The sequence below is a fragment of the Lathamus discolor genome, chromosome 5 (assembly GCF_037157495.1).
Source record: "Lathamus discolor isolate bLatDis1 chromosome 5, bLatDis1.hap1, whole genome shotgun sequence".
Taxonomy (NCBI): domain Eukaryota; kingdom Metazoa; phylum Chordata; class Aves; order Psittaciformes; family Psittacidae; genus Lathamus; species Lathamus discolor.
This window is the reverse complement of record NC_088888.1, coordinates 81,230,952-81,250,439: the sequence shown is the minus strand read 5'-3', so window position 1 is coordinate 81,250,439 and position 19,488 is coordinate 81,230,952. Positions and strand designations below refer to the sequence as shown.

The 19,488-nt window shown below is 35.3% G+C and overlaps 1 protein-coding gene across 4 annotated transcripts in view; it reads left to right on the top strand.

Moving 5' to 3' along the window:
- Positions 1-19,488, top strand: part of FAM135A (family with sequence similarity 135 member A) — an 88,515-nt gene that overhangs the window by 40,354 nt on the left and 28,673 nt on the right. For all 4 annotated transcript variants that reach the window (XM_065681446.1, XM_065681443.1, XM_065681445.1 and 1 more), the window contains 9 exons: positions 371-450; positions 3,405-3,544; positions 3,661-3,731; positions 4,061-4,234; positions 7,357-7,483; positions 7,863-8,016; positions 10,470-10,547; positions 12,776-12,825; positions 14,508-14,663. In XM_065681446.1, coding sequence (XP_065537518.1) covers positions 393-450; positions 3,405-3,544; positions 3,661-3,731; positions 4,061-4,234; positions 7,357-7,483; positions 7,863-8,016; positions 10,470-10,547; positions 12,776-12,825; positions 14,508-14,663 — 1,008 coding nt within the window. In that variant the 5' untranslated portion in view covers positions 371-392. The remainder of the gene's footprint in view (positions 1-370; positions 451-3,404; positions 3,545-3,660; positions 3,732-4,060; positions 4,235-7,356; positions 7,484-7,862; positions 8,017-10,469; positions 10,548-12,775; positions 12,826-14,507; positions 14,664-19,488) is intronic.

The window sequence follows — 19,488 nt, the reverse complement described above, 5'->3', positions numbered from 1 at the left end:
TGATAGATCCTTCTGAGATGGTTATGATGTATCTGACAATCCTGATTTTTCATTCATACCAGTTCTCCAGTGTAGTTTACCATGTGTCTCATAAGTTACTTGCCCCAACAATGCGGGAAGTGGACAGAGTAGCCCTATGTGGAGGTTTTCTTCTTTCATTCGTATGCTTGGCTGCTGCTCTGGTTAATGGTTAACAAAAAACCCAACAGGATAAAGAGTCAAAAATAAGACAATTTTAAGCGTTATAGACGTCCTTTGCCTTGTTCTTCCTTTGCACTCACTGATCCTGCCTTTGTCATTCTGTGTATCTGTATGTGGTTAATGAGATGTCTGTGCCACATGTGTTACAAATCAGTGTCTTTTGCTTTAGTTTTTACCAGATTCGTGCATCTATGAAAATTCCTCCAAGAATTCCACACAAATTAGAAGCTAGCTTGTTACATACAACTGGTAAGTGCAAAGTCTTTTAGTATATGATGTCATTATTTTGCCTTGCTAATTAAGAGAATGTGCTTTTTGTCTTACATTGTGGTAACTAATATAAAAGTGGTTTGGTTTGTTTTTTTTTTTATTAACACAGTAAAAAGATAAATTGTTTTATGATGTCCTGCTGAAAAGCTAGCCTGTGCTTAGCAGTGAGTCTTGAATATTCATTACAGAATTTGTATTACTGTTTTTCCTCTATTGATTCTCTTTGCTGGTAGCAAAACATGCTAATTCCTTTATATTAGTGTCTTGTGGTTCACACTGATCTGCTCAGCCTTTTCCATGTTTCAGGCTAAGATGATGAAGGGCAGATCTCATTTAAGTAGATACCTCAGAGTAATGGAGACATTCAGGTACAGACTCTTACGCAGGTTTCTAAGCCCATTCTTTCTGAAAAGAAGACTTTGAAAGGATCCATTGTTGCTGTTTTGAGACTTGCTTTGTTGGTGTCTGGTGGCAAAGCTGAAAATTGATTTAACTTCCCTCTTCTGTTTTGTTTTTTTTTAACCTGGCACTCACTTTTGGTTTCTTTGTCCTGGCAGACTGAGCCCAGAGGAACCTGTTAGTGCTCTCCTAATTCTGTGAAGCCCACACCTCAGCATGCTGCAAAAAAAACCAAACTAAGTTTTCAAATGTCAGGCAAAATTCTTGGAATTTCAAGGAAGAAAAACCTACTGCAGTCTGAGAAAATGTGATAAGAGATTACTGAAACATGAATTTTGGAGGCTGTTTTAAAAGTAACTCTAAGTAGAGCACCAAGGTAGATAGAAGTTCTAGTCAAGCTTCCCAAATATTTCTTGGACTTTTTTGAAATCAGTAATTCTTATGAACCAAGATTACTCCAAAAACAAAGTTTAATATGGTTTAGGGAATTTAGCTCTGCTAAACTGATCCTTTAGTAAAACATACTTTTTTTTTTTTTAGTAGTGACACTTAATGATATGTTTAATATTTCATGGTATATTTTAGAATGGACTTCAAGTTTGGTATTTTGATTTTTGTGTTGTGGTTTGGTTTTTTTTTTTTTTTTTTTTTCAGAAAGCTTCAGTCTTGTTACTAAATTGTGGCATGTGTTAGCCTTTCTGTCTCTTATTAGGCATAAAGGATGTAAACATGAGGACTGCAGTTTGATGTGAGTTTAAATCAGCAGTGCTGTCAAAAAATTAAATCAGGTTGTGACTCACCCTGCCCATTCCTTACCTTCAGCTCTGTGCATAGCTGACTTTAAGAAGTAGTTCAGCCATGTTGACTTCACATTTGTGAGACGTTGCTCCCCACACAGATGTGGCTGAGCCTGTTCCTCATGTGTTTCCTCTTTGACTCTTCTCTCACTTCTGAGGGTGCTGTTTCACGTTACACTAAAGTCAGCAGAACTGAAGGCTGTAATTCAGATTGGATGCTGCATAGGAAGTGGGAACTCAGCCACATGTTTCCATTACTTCTTTTATATCAGACTGGAGTGGCACATCCCTTCTGCTGATGCTGTGTGGCTATATCAGATTACATGTCATGTGAAACCATACCCGCTCTGCCCTTCACCTGTAACAGATTGCACAGATGGATACAAGCTAAAAGTGGCATTATATATATGGGAATTACACTTTAGTGATTAGGCCTTTGTAAGCATTTTGTCCAGAACATCTAAATTGATGGTACGTGTGGAAGTACTTAAGCAAAACCCTGTATTTTACTTGTTTCTAGTTTCTGAAGGGAGGTTGAACTAAGATATTACAAAGATTAATTATAGGGTGGGAATGTTTGCCAGGTGTTGTGATTTTATATCAGAGACCTCTAGACCCCAAATCTGTAAAGTACAAACTTTGCAGATTTTTGTTTTCTTTTGTGGATTCCTTTGAAGTAATTTATTAAGTAGAATCAAAAGAATCGATTCCACCCCCACAAAACAGAAAAACCCCAACCAAAACAAAAAACAAAACAAAACAAAAAAAACCCACAAAATAACCAAAAAAAAAAAAAAAACCAAACCCAAAAAAACCCTGAAAAAAAAACCCAGAGAAGACCCAAATATTTTGCATTTACACAATTTCTAAGACTTTGGGTTCTGTAGGAGGTTGATGGTATTGAGCCTGCTTGTAGATGAGTAATAAGAATGTGTCAGTATTTCTGTTACTTCTGTTCTATCCTCTTTATGTGTTGTTTCAAAGGAATAATGCCCATCCTGATACTTCCTGTCTGATAACCCTTTGCTATTAAGCTAAGTACTTCCTCAGTAACTGTTTTAAACCATTCCCTTTCTCCTTTCTTCTATAGTGACTGTTTTAAACCATTCCCTGTCTCATTTCTTCTACAAGTCTTTTAACCTTTTCTTGGCAAAGGATTCCCTAACAACTTATCACACTTTTGTGAGCTCTTTGTGATGAGCAGCCACTGGACTGATAGCAGAAGTGTCAAATTGAATGAGAAATGTTAAGGTGATACACTTAGAACTGGTCTGGCTAGAGTAGTATCCAGAGATCTGGAAGGAAAGAACAAACCACCTTTGTTCTTCATTAATTCAGTGGAGTGGTATATGTCATTTAACCTCTCTGCCTCATCTGTAGGTAATGAAGAGTACTTTTCAAAATAAACATGAATACTGAATGAAACAAGACAGGTTTCAAGATTTTTATTACAATTTTTGGTACCTAGAATGTTTTACTCCAACTTGGAATAAACAAGAAATTCTTCAGAACTTATATTAAAATCACATTATGTTAAAAATATCAATACAGTGTTTGTTTGAAACAAAATGCATTCCTTCAAACTCCAGCAATAGCTGACTAAGATGGAAACTGCTGATATTGTTGGTGTTAAACAGTAGTCATGAAACTGGTAGGAATGATATTTCAACTTACTAGCCTCTCTGGGTTTCTAGATTCTAGGCCAGTTATATTAATATTTGTTTCTCTTCTTTTCAGGCACAGATCTTGCCTTTCCTGCTTCAGTCCATGACAATATAGTTTGCAGTAAAACATTTCAGATTCTTTACAAAAATGAGGAAGTTTCTGTGAATGATGTGATGATTTTCAAAGTAAAAATGCTGTTAGATGAGAGGAAGGTAATCTGCTGTTCAACTTTACTATATTCAGCTCATTAAGTCTTCATTATGTACAGATTGGACTAGTATAAATAAGGCATCTGAAAACATTTCACACTTCTACGATTTCTTTTTAGATTGAGGAGTCTCTTAATGAGATGAATTTTCTACTAACATTAGATCTGCACTTCACAGATACAGACTATTCGTAAGTTTAAATATAGAAGATTTCATTAAATCAACAATATATGTTAACTTGTTAAACTGATTAAATCTGTATTACATGTAAATATAGCATGTTTATATTAGACATATATGAGGATTAAAAAAAACCCCAGTGCTGAAGTCTGTTAAGATTTCATAACTGGTGTGTCTCTTTCTGATTTTTTTATTTTAATTTGCTTTTCCTGGGGGTGATATCATTGCATCCCAAAGTATAGACCTGTGCTGAACTGCTGTCTGCATTAGATATTAAGGACTTGCTCTTTAAATATGATCATTCTGATTGTATGTTGCTCTGTTTGAATTTCTCTTTAGACCAGATGACCTCAGCACACTACAGCCAATTAGTAGCCGAACTTTAAAGTTGCACTTTAACTTACACCGGGGCCTTCATCATTACATCAATGTTATGTTTGATTACTTCCACCTTTCTGTCATATCGGTTATAGTCCATGCTTCTTTGGTTGCCCTGCATCAGCCATTGATAAGGTAATCTCTTACTAATAAAATGCAGATAAATTATTGAATGTCCAAATAGAAATGTTACAAACTTAGAATACTTAAGGAGTTAAATTCATGGCAAATATGGTTTTCTTAATGATGATTTTGGAGTTCAGGGCCCAGACGGATGAGAAACTTCTTGTTTTCATGGAACAAATTTTGAGTTTGCTTTTGTTAGAAATTAGAGTATATAGTGCAAAAGAGAGATACCCAAGACCAGGGAAGAGGAGGAATGTGTAAGTATGTGTATTTCTACATGTATATTTGTAGGTACAAATATTTAACATTTTCTTAAGCGGGAAGATCTGCTGCTCTCTCTAGTGACTGAAATAGGTGCCATTTAATACAAATAGGGTGGTTTCTGTTAGCCGTCTTCACAGTTTTCAGTTATTATTGTAATGCCAACTATGTTGGCAAATGCTGCATTTAGTGTTTCCTAAAGGAAATGGGAGAATTTAATTTTCACTTTTTGCCTAATTTTTACTGAAGCCTGTTTATTTCATTGACTGTGCAATCTCTGTTTACTTCACTTCTCTGTCTCAAAAGTAAGTGTGAAAAAGGGCCGTGCAGTCAGCCACACATAGGAAGTGTTCTTGGAACAGCTTTTTCTTTAGCATATCTATCTTTGTCTTCTTTCACAGCCTTCGAATACCACATGTTACTCCCCTCAAGTTTCTTCGTATTCAAATTCTGGTTGTGCCGTAAATGTCCAAACTTTTAGCTTAAAGTATTCCCGCTGCTTGTTCCTGTCTTTGCATCATGGAAAGCTGTGTCTTTATGTGTGTTAGACAGCTGGCCTGTGCAGTAGGACTGTGCTAGTTTGGAGGATGCAACTGGAATTTTTTCTTTTTTGACTTTTTTTTTCCCTCTCCAAGTTGGATTGTTGTGGTAATGGGTTTTAGGAACGGTTATATAAGAACTGAACTAGCACATCTGAAGGGATGGTGTAGCATTATTTGAGAGAGGAACAGTTACAGAATCATAGAACAGTTAGGGTTGGAAAGGACCTCAAGATCATTTAGTTCCAACCCCCCTGCCATGGACAGGGACACCTCACACTAAACCATCCCACACAAGGCTTCGTCCAGGCTGGCCTTGAACACTGCCGGGGATGGAGCACTCACAACCTCCCTGGGCAACCGACTGCAGTGCCTCACCACCCTAACAGGAAAGAATTTCCTCCTTATATCCAATCTAAACTTCCCCTATTTAAGTATTAACCCATTACCCCTTGTCCTGTCACCACAGTCCCTGACGAAGAGTCCCTCCCTAGCATCCCTATAGGCCCCCTTCAGGTACTGGAAGGCTGCTATGAGGTCTCCAGCCAGCCTTCTCTTCTTCAGGGTGAAAAGCCCCAACTTCCTCAGCCTGTCTTCATACGGGAGGTGCTCCAGTCCCCTGATCATCCTCGTGGCCCTCCTCTGGACTTGTTCCAACACTTCCATGTCCTTTTTATGCTGAGGACACCAGAACTGCACACAGTACTCCAGGTGAGGTCTCACGAGAGCAGAGTAGAGGGGCAGGATCACCTCATTCTACCTGCTGGTCACGTTCCTTTTGATGCAGCCCAGGATACGGTTGGCTTTCTGGGCTGCAAGCGCACACTGCCGGCTCATGTTCATTTTCTCATTGAAGTTAATGAGGAGGTAGGAATTGTCTTAAGCTAGTATTGTTGCTGAAGATGTCATCTAATAAAATAATGCACTTCAAGTAGCAGCGTGTGTGTAAAGTAAAAATTTTCACACTGTATCACAAGTAAAATTCATGCATTTCACTTATATTCGTCTCATAGCTGTAGAGTCAAACTTCATTGTTAGAAAGCAAAAACCAGGTTTCATTACTGATTCTCAGTCAGAAATGTATTTGTCCCTCCTGATGTTTTAAAAGGTTGCAGAAAATCAAAGCATTTTCATACCTTTCTCTCTTCTGTTTCTGGCTTTTCAAGTTATGATACAATTATGCCGTTTGATTTTAAATCTGAATTTGATGCAACTTGTGTAAGGAGATAATGAAACAAAACAGCAACTTCCATGCTGCTTTTGTTATCTTTAGAGCAGAATGTTACTGCTGGCCACAAAATTATTTTAAGGATCTGAGTTGTCCTTAAAATCTGTCTGGAGGGGAAGAGGAAGAAACCTTCAAATTTAGTGTTTTATTTCAGCTGGGCTACCCCATATCCAGCTCACTTTTCTGGAGCAGTTCTTTCTGACAAACCTGAACACAGCAGACTTCACTCCCTTTCATCCTTTGTGCTTTCCTGTGGTGACAATTTGCTCTTCTGTTTGGGTCACATATTATTGTCATCCCTTCCTTTTATAGGGGTTCATTTTTTGAGTATTTTCTTTTTCAGGGTAGCATCCACATTCACTTGTCTTGGGAACAACCAATATTACACTTTCTTGAAAAAGAGGAGATAATTCCATTTGGTTACAGCCCCGGAGTCCTGTACAATCTAGTCTTTTTATTAAGCTGTCATTGCTTATCTCTTTCTGCCCGTTATCTAAAAGTCTGCACTTTTATGCGTTCATTCATCTTTCACTCATTTTTCCTAGTTCTTTGTTCTTGCAAGGCTACAATTGCAGGAGGCTCTGTTCTCCCAGGGCTCAGGATGGGCTCTTCTCCTCAGTAGGCAAAGGTCAGGTATCCTGTAGGAAAACAGCAGTGGTAGTTTGTGTGACAGCTTTCCAGCTGCTTCCTAGTGCTTCAGTTTTATCATTTCAATTAGATGAAGTTTGCATTGGAAATGATGAGGAAAAACTGCACAGAGTCTCCTTGCGCAAAGTCTGCTGACCTTCATGGTGAGAGGTGGCAACAGAACAGTTGAGGGTAATAATTTCTTACATTTCTCCAACTAGCTGGAGACTTGCTTTGAAGAAAACTGCTTCAAAAGTGCTGCTCCTCTAGTGCAAGCAGCAGAAACTTAACTGAGGTCTCTGGGCCATCCTGAGGGCTTTTAAAAGGGCAGCCGACCACGCTAGGAACTTCCAGGATCATACTGAGGGTCCTTGTTTATACTGCCTTTCAAGAAAAGTCAAGAATGTATTTTAAGTATGATAGTTTTGTGACATATAGTACGTTGAAATTATTGGTTCATTTGTGCTTTTTTGCAGTTTTCCTCGCCCAGTGAAGAATACGTGGTTGAACAGGAATGCACCAGCACAAAACAGGGACTCTGTGATTCCTTCTCTTGAAAGTGTGGTCTTTGGCAATAACTACACAAAACAGTTATCAGCAGACGTAAGAGTATATCAGTTTAAGATTTTCTTATGTTGTATGTTGTTGGGCAGTGTGAATTTTCTATTCTGCAGAAATATTACTTGATAAAGAATGAACTTTCTTGGAGTTACTCTGGTTTGCCATTTGATACAGGAAATTACAAAAATTGTTCCAAAAGCCTATGTTACGTGCTTCAGAAACATGCAGATGGGAAGCTTACCATATTAAGTGTTTAACCTGTTCTTTAATATGTTGCAGTCCATTGAAAATCACAAAAATATGGATGAGGTTTGTGAAAAGAGGCAATTTGCTTATCTGTCTCTTCAGTTATTCTGTTAACACTTCATGTATTACACAAAATTAATATGAGCCTTATCTATCTTCTTTTTTTTTTTTCTAGGGTTGCAGTTTTGTTGTTTCAGAGTCTTTTCTCAGCCATGCTTATAATTTCCACTACACGCTTTGTGCCAGTTTGCTGCTTGCTTTCAAAGGATTACATAGCTATTTCGTTATGATAACAAAGGAGCTCCCCTCTTCTCACCGCATTGAACTGGGTATGTAGAACGTAATAAAATGCATCACTTTCTGTCAATGTTTATTAAAAATACCACTCTTCTAGATTAAACTGGCATTGATTTTATGCATCTTCTTGATCTAAAATCTTTTTGCTTGAGCTGAGCTGGAATTAATAACTTTTTTTAAAAAAAAGAAGCAAGTACTGTCAACATTACTAATAAAACGAGGAGATAGCAGCCTGATTTTATGTAAATATCTTCTTGTTGGTCTTGATTTACCCTGTTATTTCAAATCACTGTGGCTAGTGGTGAGAAAGAGACATTTTTAATCTGAGTAGCATGCTGTACTTGTTTGGTTTCTATATGGAAACGTATATTTGTATAAAAATTGGAACTCTGTAAGCTTTGATTTGAGAAGAATATTATAATGGAAACTTACCTTAAAAAAGACCTACAAGAAAAATTTGCTGCTGGTTCAGTTTTTAGTGTAACTTTTAGGCAGCCTTAGTTACCTAAGAATTAGGAAAATATTTGAATAGACTAGAACTGTTTCTATAAAATTGAATAGTTAAAATGCAGTTTCAGAGAAGCTATTTCTTCAATAAAGTTAAAATTAAACTCTTACAGGGCAGTATCATAGAAAGAAACTTAAGTTCTGTGGCAAATAAGACTTCCAGTAACTACATTTCTTAGAAGTAACTGTAAAATTGCTACATTAAATATATAGAAATGTATATTACATTTCTGTAGAATGCAGGTATATTAGAGAGCTTAGCCTCAACTTGTGAACTAGGAGAGGAGTGGAAGTCAGAAACAAAATAATATTAACATTATAAAGTATGATTTAGACTTTCGCCTCATCAAGCTTACATATTTTTAGTCATATAAAGTTCTATTTAAATCTGAAAAATAGATCTTTTGGACTTTAAATTGATTTCAGACAGCATTTATTGAATAGGGTGTTGTTTTTATTTGGTATTGGTTAATTTTACCAATGTCAAAACTAAGCATTATGAAGCAATAATGTTGGAAATTGAAATATGAAAGCTATTTTCAAAATGTCATGTGGTCAGTTGATGATTCAAACAAAAAAATGTTTCACTTGTATATTACAAAATACAAGGCTATTACAAAAAACAATGAGGGAGGGAGTGCATTACAAATCTGAGCATAGAAAAATGCCAAAAGCTGAGGCTTTTTCTTTGTAGAAGCAAAAATACTGCTACAGTTACAGTGCAAAAAGTATTTCTGTGTCAGTTATCTTAATCTTGATATGGAGGGGAGCACCCTATTAAAGGAATGACTCAACTCCTAGTCTTCCTTTTAAGGATAAAATGTGCTTTTTCCCAAATAGAGTGTAGTGGCACTGTTGTTGTAAGGCTAGGTGTGCACTAAATCCTGACACTTTGGTGTTTCAGATAGGACCTTCAATTCCCCTCAAACGTTCCTGCAAAAATACATCTATAACAGAAAAAAGCCAGCCATTGAGTTTCATAGTTGGATTGTATTTTTCAAACCTCATTGAAGTCACCAAAAACATTTTTGTACACTTCAGTGAACTTGAGTCAGACCTTTTGTCATTTCTGTGGGTAATTTAACTTACCTTTAGAAATGTAAGCTTGAACAGCAGTGCTCAAAATAAATACATGAGGAGAAAACACTGACATTTCATTGTACATATTTTGCTGACGGTTTGTTTCTTGTGGAGTTTTTTTTTTCTTTTTAAGTCTCTGCTAGAACTACTTTGTTTTCTTATTTGTTAATCTGTTTCATTTATTTTAGTTAATTTTTATATACATTGATTGGGACAATTGGTAGAACAAAAAGGACTAGTAATGTAAAAATTAAGCTACTTTTGCTCATGAAAAATAACTAATTCCTACCATTAATGCTAATTTTTCTAAAATTCATCAACATTAAAGTGTAAAAGCTGTGTTTCTGTGATGTCTGCAAAGAAACTGAAGCTCTTCAGACTTCACAAAGTACACAGTTGTCATTTGCATTTATTTTTCATTTTTAAAGTAAATGAACTGTTTTATAGTGGAAATCTATGTCTGAAGTTTAAATGCGTATTGCAGAAAAAAAAGTTTCAAGTCCTGTTTAAATCCCAGAATCATCACTTTTTGTTTTAAATTAAATTATTACCTCTTTAATTTTGCTTCTTCTATTTGCTTTGCTGTTGCTCTGTTATATAATTTTAACCCAACACGGTGATTTTGCAGAAGCATGTGCAGACAACTGTGGGACTTCATAAGTGTAATTGAGCATTTAAGTATTATTGGTTTCAGGAAATAAAATATGCTAGCTCAATGTATAGTACAAGTGTTCTAATCTAGAAACTACACTAAAATTATATGCTTTCGTGTACTGATCTAACTGCACTAATTCTAGGCTAGCAATAAGCTTTTTTACTAACTTTAAGGCAAATAATAAATCTCAGATGAAAAAAAGAGTGTAGTAACTAGCCATGTGTGTGCAATCCCTATAACTAGCCAAGGCCAGCATGCAGGTCCTTTATGAACGCCTTCTCAGAAGAAAATATCCACGAACCCAGAGAGACGCCTACCTAGGTATGTTTTCAAAGCAGGTGATACAACCCCTCAGCTTTTATTAATACTATAAAATACTATATTCTTATTCATAATATAAAATATTACATCCTTTTCTAAACAGGAGCACTATTTCACTATTCGGCCAGAGTGAACGCATATTGAACTCTGATGAAGAATTGAACTGCATATTTCCAGGCTGAATATAGATAATAAAAATGAGAAATTATTGCTGGTTTTTGATTTAGTGTTGTCCTAAACAAAAATGATTAAAGAGGTCAGTCAGTTGTTACCATTTAAATCAAATAGCTAATTATTAAAGTGTTACATAATTTATCACACTCAATTTTTTTAGATTTTTAAAGACTAATAGCTTTTCTTCCTGAGAAATCTTTCAGGTTGCTTCTGGTATCTCAAGGCTTGATTCTTCCAAACACTACGCAAGACATTTTCAAAGTTTAGCAGGAATTTGTCTGTATCTAAATTGCCAGTTTTCCCTTTGGGGAGTGTCAGTGTCAGCCTGGACAAAAGATGACAGTGCTGTTTTTAAGCACAAGGAAGCTTATGATGGGAAAAGAATAAAATGCCATTAGAGTCTCATATTAGGTCACCAGCTTAATCATTTATAACTGTATTTTGGTTTTGTTTTTAAAAAAAGATAAAACTGGTTTGTAGCAGAGCCAGCAATATTGCATCAGGTATTTGCTGCGTAAACATTACTGCTGTAGAATGTTATGGTTCATTTCCTTTTGTCTTGTATTGCCTCTATCATTTTATTAATTTTTTTTATATATATAACATGATAGTTTGGGATTTTTCCATAATGATTTTAGACTTAAGTTTTAAAGGTTTGTCACAATGCAACCGAGGGTAGGCTTTGAACAAGATAAGTATTGTGGCTCATAAGTAAACATTTATTTTCACTAATGTAAACCATAAATTAAATGATATTTTCACTAATGTTAAAATTCATGTGGCCATAAACACACCAAAAGTAGTATCGTATCAAACTGGTTTCATATATTTTTCAGAATAGTTATAAATACATATCTTTCAGAAAAGTTACAACAGTCATCATGTACTGTTCAGCTAACACAGGTGTACGTAGCTTCTTTCAGAAACAGTTCTAAAATTGTTTCTGAGAACTTAATGCATTTCTGCAGTTTGCATATTTTCTCAGAACTTTGAGTTATGTGAGTTAGACATAAACTTAATGCCAAAGAAATTAACTGTAATGGATGCAATTAGTTGAAAATCCACATACACTTACCAAATCTAGGTGGTATCATTGGAAGACAAGTTGAGTAATCACCCTGTTGCCATTCTGTAAGCCCATGTTTATTACCTGTATCTTAGATTTATTGTTGTGGGTTTCAAGGCATGTTTTGTTTGTAGGGGTTTTATTCCTTAATACTGTCCTTCAAAAATGAATTTAAATATAAATAGTTGTTACTGACAATTTTAGGGTTTATAAAGTGTTCCCTTCATGTAGAAAGAAATCAAAACATAGGACAATTTTTTTTTGTTAATTAGATTCCCTTAAGCAGACTAGGAATGATTAACAAGGAAAAACATCTTACATGAAAGAAGAAATCTGTTTTCTTTATATATAAGTCATTCGAGGTTCAGATTGAGTTTAAGCTGCCATATCATCGAAGACTGATTTGTTCTTAACATTGAGCTGTTGAGAGAAAGGTCAATTAAAGAACAGTTTTATTTGACTAAAATATGATTCCTCAAACAGTTAAAGAATTGTATTAATATTAATGTAGCTTTCAAATCAGGCAAATAATACACCTGTAAAAAAATGGTTTTGGCATAAGGTATCTCTGGAAAATCAGAGGTAGATGAGGAGCTGCATTACCTTGGTTGTGAACAATGACATTGCTGCTGAATAGCTGAGCAGCTGTCAATGCATAATCTGCAAACTGTATCATCTAAATAACAGTATTTTCAGGTATAATTTTGAATGAAAAATCGGTGTTCTTGACAAGGGATCATGAGTAATACTCAATTGCAACCCTTTATTTTTCATCAATTCTATCCTCAATCTCAGAAATTGCTAAGAAATTACTTTAATGGGAGTTTATAATTTACTTGATTTAAAGTTGACTGTGGCATTTATTGCAGCTTCAAGTTTTATTTGATGGGTTCATTTTCCTGTTTTTAAATTATTTTGTGGGATAATTGGTTTTACTCTGCAAATTGGAAAATACATGTTTCACGGATATGTCTTCTCATCTTTCCAGAAAACATAGATGTAGAAGTTCGTCTTACAGAATTGTGTGAAGAAGTAAAGGTACAGGGTTTTTTCATGTATTAACTAAGTGAAATAAGTATAGAGTATGCTCATTTCATGTGCTACTTGGAAGTAAACTGTTTATTTCAGTGATTACATTCTATATGGGTTTTGCCAACACTTATTTCAACTTTTTCTCATTCAAAGAGAAATGGCTCAACTGACTGAAACTTAACTATTGATCTAGTGGCTTGCTGTGTCAGTAGTAGCCATTGTAGCCTTTGTATATCGTGAAACTGAAGCTCATAGAAAGGTGAATTACTTGTAATAAAATAACATTTTTAATTTTCTACATTTAGAATTTGAATTCTTTGGTTTTGATGGTATTAAATAACAATGTTAGAAGATCAAGCAGTAGTAGTAAGTTGTACAAAAGCAGATTCTCCAACTGATCCCCTCACCTGGAAGGACTTGTCTTGTTCTGTTTTCCTCCATTTGGAAGGAAAAACTGTCTGTTTCCAGTTCCAATGGAGAATCTCCCCAGCTCTCTCCTTAGTCAGAACTAGACACAGTGAATAGCTGATTTCCTTGTCACAGCAAAGTTTAAACCACAGGTTTTAAAACTGTTTTTAAAGATTGTACCTGGCTTTGCTGGCTAGTGGGCCATCTGCCTGGCTGTTGAACATTAGACTTAATTTTCATTACTGTAGTGGTAGTATAACTTCAAGGAAGTGTAATGCTGTCTTTAAAAGGATATCATTAGTATCTGCAGACAAAGCCAGCAGTTAGCTCTCTATGGCCAATTAATAATCTTACTTTATGTATTAGGTTTTTTTACATGTACATTCTTCTGTTACTCCCTTAGCTTGCTAAAGTATGTTCATATTGTTTCCCTTTTCTCAGTTCTCTTCTTTTGTGCAGTTCTCATCAAAAATTCCTCTTATTCCCTCTGTCATCTGCTAAGTTGGTATTTCAATGTTTGCAGTCCTTTTTCTACTTGCTCTTAATATTGCCAGGTGTTCAGTCTTTGCTGTCTTTACATTTTAAACCCTTTGCCTCAATGCCTTATATGCCAGCAGTAGGTTTCTGAAAAACGGTGTTTTTTTGTAAAATCGCAGGGAACATACACCTGACAGGCTATGATTGACTGCTGTGGGGCCATAGCAAAGTATTACACTACGTTGTTAATAAAGAAAACCTTGTTTCAGTGTTTCACACTGAGTTTGTCTTGGTGTGATCTGTTTCTAGGAAGCCTGTACTATAACACTGATTATGCTTAAGGTGTATGTAGATATACAGCACCATATAAATGTTATTGTGAGTTGGGACTATTCTGAAATGGAGATGTGTCTGTTAAATTTTTACTATTGTATCAAAGTTGTACTAACACAGTGAGTATAGATTTTCTGTTTCCTGATTCCCTTTCCTTTCAGGCACACTGCATATTAGAAAACACAACTGTTGTAACTCAGTTACTGTGGCTGTAAATGGCATTGTGCATTAATTTAAGGTCAAGAGTCCTAATTCTGAAAGACAACTGAATAATACTTAACACAACTTAAAATAATCTACTAGTGTTGTAACATAGGTTAATTCAATTCTGATACTTGGGCAAAGCAGTTCTCATTTGGAAGTTATTTTTTAAATCAAAATTCTCACTGAGGTAAAGTAACCTTTTTATGATTCTTAGTACATTATGGTCTCATCTGTTAGTGATGTAAATATTTTTTTCCTGACTTTAGAAAATGGAAAATCCTGATGAACTGGCAGAACTTATAAATATGAATCTTGCTCAGCTTTGCTCACTTCTGATGGCTCTCTGGGGGCAATTTCTGGAGGTCATTACCTTACAAGAGGAGGTCACAGTATTACTAGCACAAGAGCATCACACTTTAAGAGTAAGTATTGACTGTGTCTTTAAGACCTCTGAGATATTCATACTCTTACTGTGACCCATTGTTGTGGAAATGTATATCAAAATGAGACTCCAGATTCTAATATTTCTAGTTTTATTTGGGAAAGTTACTTGGAATCATAAAGGGAGCTGTCTTATTTTATATGTTGCTTGTGTATCATGTTGTTAGAGCTTATTCTTTAAATACAATGCGTAAAATGCATTATTTATGTTTACAAACCAACTAATTCATTCATCTTTTGAGTAAGAAATGCAATTCAGAAGGCAAATTGCAGTCTGTGGAGTAAGATGTATTTGTGCAGAATGATGTATTTTTCTGTAGGAGGTATGCCTTGCCTGGCTCCCACCCTGCATTTTACTTCCCTACTGTGTTTAGGCTGCCTGCTTCCATCATAAAACAAAGCGTACTTTACTTCTCAATTAAGAATTTATAATGTTCATAAGCTCTGAAAAGTCTCTCAAGTGGGATTTTTAAAAAAGAAGACGTATTAGAAATTATCTGGCACGTAAGTATGTGTATATATGTATAAAAACATATATTGTGTGTACCTACACACACAGTTGATCTGTGTATATGCATATACACTTGCTGTGGGCTTTTTACATGCAAAAACACAGCAATGCTGGTTCCATTAGTGAAATATTTTCAGATGTGAGCTAAAGTGTTACTCTTACTTTCCAATTAATGTGTTTTCCATCCCTTCTTTTGTGGGCGAGGATTTGAAGAAACCTGACATTCTAAATTTTATAAATTTTCAGAGAGTACGATTCATTAAAATAAAAAGAGATAAACAATGACACCCACCACCCCTACTCATCAGACGCACAGCTTGATCTTTGGCTTGTGTGGCATCTTTGGTGTCTGACTTCACAACCTGTGCCTTTCTATCACGTTATAGAATAGGTGATTTTACGAGATTATCCAAAGGTGCTTCTTGTACAACCTTTTACAGAGAGCTTGTTAGAAGGTCTGGTTAATAAAAACAGACATTATCGGTGCTTTGTAATAGTCTCAATCCAGAACAAAGTCTTATCTTAAGGCCTAAGGTCTCAGAAATTTGATTTGTCTCACCAGCATTTCTGTCACTTGCATCAAAACCATTTCTCTTCTAGTTCTGGAAGGAAACATATGAAGGATACTTTGACTGTGGTCTTATGTACAGACTTGATAAATCACATTGTTTGATGAGGGAATCATGGTTGTGGAAATGTCCTATTTTGGAGAATAAATGGAATCTTTCAGGAAGAGCACAAGGCTTATTTGTTAGACGTACTGACCAGAAGAAAACATAATCGTTGTACTGGCTGTCTATGAAGCTCACCTTTCTTTGCTTTTCATGTGAATTCTGGAACCTTTTCACTTAACTGGTGGAAGCTGTATGAGACAAGAATTCTGTTTCACTTAGACTGCACTTGCATTCAACTGCTGGCATGTTAGTGTTTCTCAAGTATTTATTTAATAAAACCAAAAGAAGTATTAATATTTTTATTTCTACTGCTCCAGTGTTGTTTTGGTTTTTTTTAAAGGTATATCTGATGTTAGGTGTTTAGCTTCTTAAATGTGGTTCCTTTTAAATTGTGATGAAAGTAATTCTCTCTAGCTCTAAAATACCTTACTTATTGAATTTTACTACAGTTGGTTTTATTTTTTAATTAATTTTTATTTTTATGCATTTTAGGGAGTATGAATCAAAGTAGTTCATTATACTGTATGAATTGGGATGATGCACATATTCAAAGTATTTCAGTGATGCTTTTCAGTTTGCACAAAATTTGAGTAAGAGTTCCTCCTTCTTAAATACATTTTTTTTAAAAAAAGGTATAATTCAATTTCATGCCTGCATTTTTTTCCCTTTCAAGTTTCTGTTATGCCCACTTCTTTTGTTATCTGTCACTATGCATAAATAAACTTTCCTAAGTTGAGCTCAGGGGTGATCTCTCTTATAACTGAAAAGCTTGTTTACTTTTTCAAAGAAGTGCCTGATTGCTATTTCGTACTGAGTTCTGCAGTTACTGGATACTTCATTATCTACCCAAACATCAGAGAGTGAAAAGGAGATGCAGGACGTGGGTAATCTTACAATTACCTTTTTATTTAGGGACTGATAGGAAACAGGCTGACTCTTTAAGAACTGAATAATACAGCATTGGGAAGGAAATTTTACCTGAGCCAACTTAGAGCCAGCAATGTGATGGTGCTTAATTTTACAAACAATTTGTAAGATTGCTTGACAAATGTGACACTTTTTTTCTGTTCTCCAAGATGTTAAGAGCTTGTGTGAATACTTTGCAAATATATGTAATTAAAATTCATATAATAAACCATAGCTCCACTGGCCTTGCCACGTGGCAGTAGAGCAGGAGCCAGCATTCCATAAACTTCAGTAAACCTTTAAGTTAAAAATTTGAGCCTCGACTCTTCTGAGAGCATGCTTAGTTGTTGATTGTGGATTCTGTATTGCAGTGTTTAGCATAACTGTAATTTGTATTTAATAATCTCTTGAGAATTTGTATTCCAAAGGTTCGTACAAACTTCTTTTGGGAAACCTACAATGATCGTGTTTCACCAGAGGCATTATCTGCACATATCAAATGATGCATGCTTTCTGGTTACTGAATGTAGTTGAGATTTGAGAGGTGACCTACTAATTCTCCTCTTGAGAGAGTATCTGTCCTTTGTAGAGTAAGAGTTTGGTACTATACAAAACTGTTATAAATAATCCTTTTTGTTTTGGAAACTAATACTCTGATGTGTTTGCCACTGGATGCTAAATGTCTTTTTTATTTTACCTTTTCATCTTGCAATATTTCCAGACTACACTCTCCACTGTAAATTTATCTCCAGGGAAGTTTAGTATTAATCTAAGATAAATGAACCCTTTTAGAAAGTCATTAGTCTGACTGGTTTAGATGTTTGTGTTAAAGTACCCCCTAGAAATGTCTGTCATCACTATTTGGTAAATTGCTTTCACCCTCTTTGTATGGATGCTTATAAATCAAGTATTTCTGCTGAAGTGTTGTTAGAAAATAGAGTTACAATGAAATAATATTTTTAAGTATTTAAAATTATTATTTTAATAACCTATTCTTACTTGTTAAGTATTTAAATAAACTATTTTCAAACACTATGAATATTAAACACTACATTAAAAAAACAATAACATTTCAGGTATCCTAGAATATCTGTCAACTACATTGTCACACTGATAAGGTTTTAAAGCTGTGTTTTATTGAAAAAAATACTTAGAGTATGTTTTTTTATATTACAGAAAGTTTGCACACAAACACTAGTTCACCTCTTTGTTCCATAGTGACATCTTCTGGTAGGTCTGAACATCCAGACTGATTTCTTTCAGTTGGACTAGTCATAAAATAGGAGAACTGAGAAATAAGATCTCAGACTGTTACTCATAAATGTGCAGGGACTCAATATATTCCAGGGCAGATTTTCTGTACAAATTTTTCTCCTATTTACACTGGGAGGACCATAGAAACTATAATCTGGGGAAGTCTGTAGGGACTAGGAGTAGCAGATACAATTTCCTCCTGCAGAGTCACTTTGGAGACGGCCCAAGTTGATAGTGCCTCAGTCAATGTCACCAGCTGGTAGTCATTCTGGTTCTGCAGAGCGTGTTTAACATTGTACTAGCAAATGCCTTGGTCCTTCCATTACTTAAGCACTGATTAAATGTAATAAACTACTGTTGGTTTGGTGGGGTTTTGTCTCCTTAATATTAATATATGGGGCTTTCGGAGTTTGTTTTCGGCTAGTTTTATACCATTGCTATTGTACTAAGAGCTGTCTGGAGCTGGTAATCAGATTTTCTTCAGAAACACTGGAATTACTTAGCAATTATGAACAGGATTTATTGCGAAAAAAAAAAAGCATCTTCTTTTTTCTGTTTGAGAGAGTAGCAGAATTCTAAAGATCCAGTCTCCATATAACTCTGTTTGCTTTCTGTGGTAAAGTGATTGCTTGCATGTAAAGTCAAAACTGCCTGGCTTGAATCCTGGGAAACAGCTTTATGCTCTTCTCTGAACTTGAGCCAGATACACCTACTAATTGGGCAATATTCCTGTTACTGTTTTACTTCCTGTTACCTGATTGATTACGATCTTTAATTAATTTTAAAATTGCTTAGATTAGAATGATAACCAGTCCACTCTCCATGATTAGTTGTTCTCAAATCTAGATTTTAACCTGTAAAGTTTTCTCCAAGTCTGTTGTGCAACAGTCCTCTCTTCCTGGGGGAAAGGTTGGGGATTAGCTCTGACAAAATCACGTATTTGGAAGATACACGTCTGTTCAGGAAAGCCAGCTGGGAAAATGTAGAGGAATGCGTAGGAGCACCAGTTCTGACCCCATATATGTATACGTGAACCCCATTGTGATTTCTGAAGGAAAGCAGACACATCTTTGTGTCTGCTCACTGCTGAGTGGAAATTGCATTTACAAGAAAGTATTGTATTTAGTGTTTTCTTTTTACTTCAGAACATGTTCCATGACTATTCAGAGATGATGTTAGGACTGAGATTAGTTTCATATAATACAGTAAATTTAATTCTGGGAGATTGGGACAGGGCTTTCAGTTTCTATTGCAGGTTAGAGGTTGGAGAATTAATGTTTGTGATTTGGGCTTGGGTTTTTTTCGTACACACTGTGGAGCTTTTTTTTTTTTTTTCCCAGGCTTTTCTTCTATCAAGGTAAAAAATAGGAAAAAATAGAAGCTACAGAGCATAGGTCTTCATCCAATCCAAACAATACCCTTTAAATATATACTGGGCAGTGTATCAGCAGGGAAAACTAA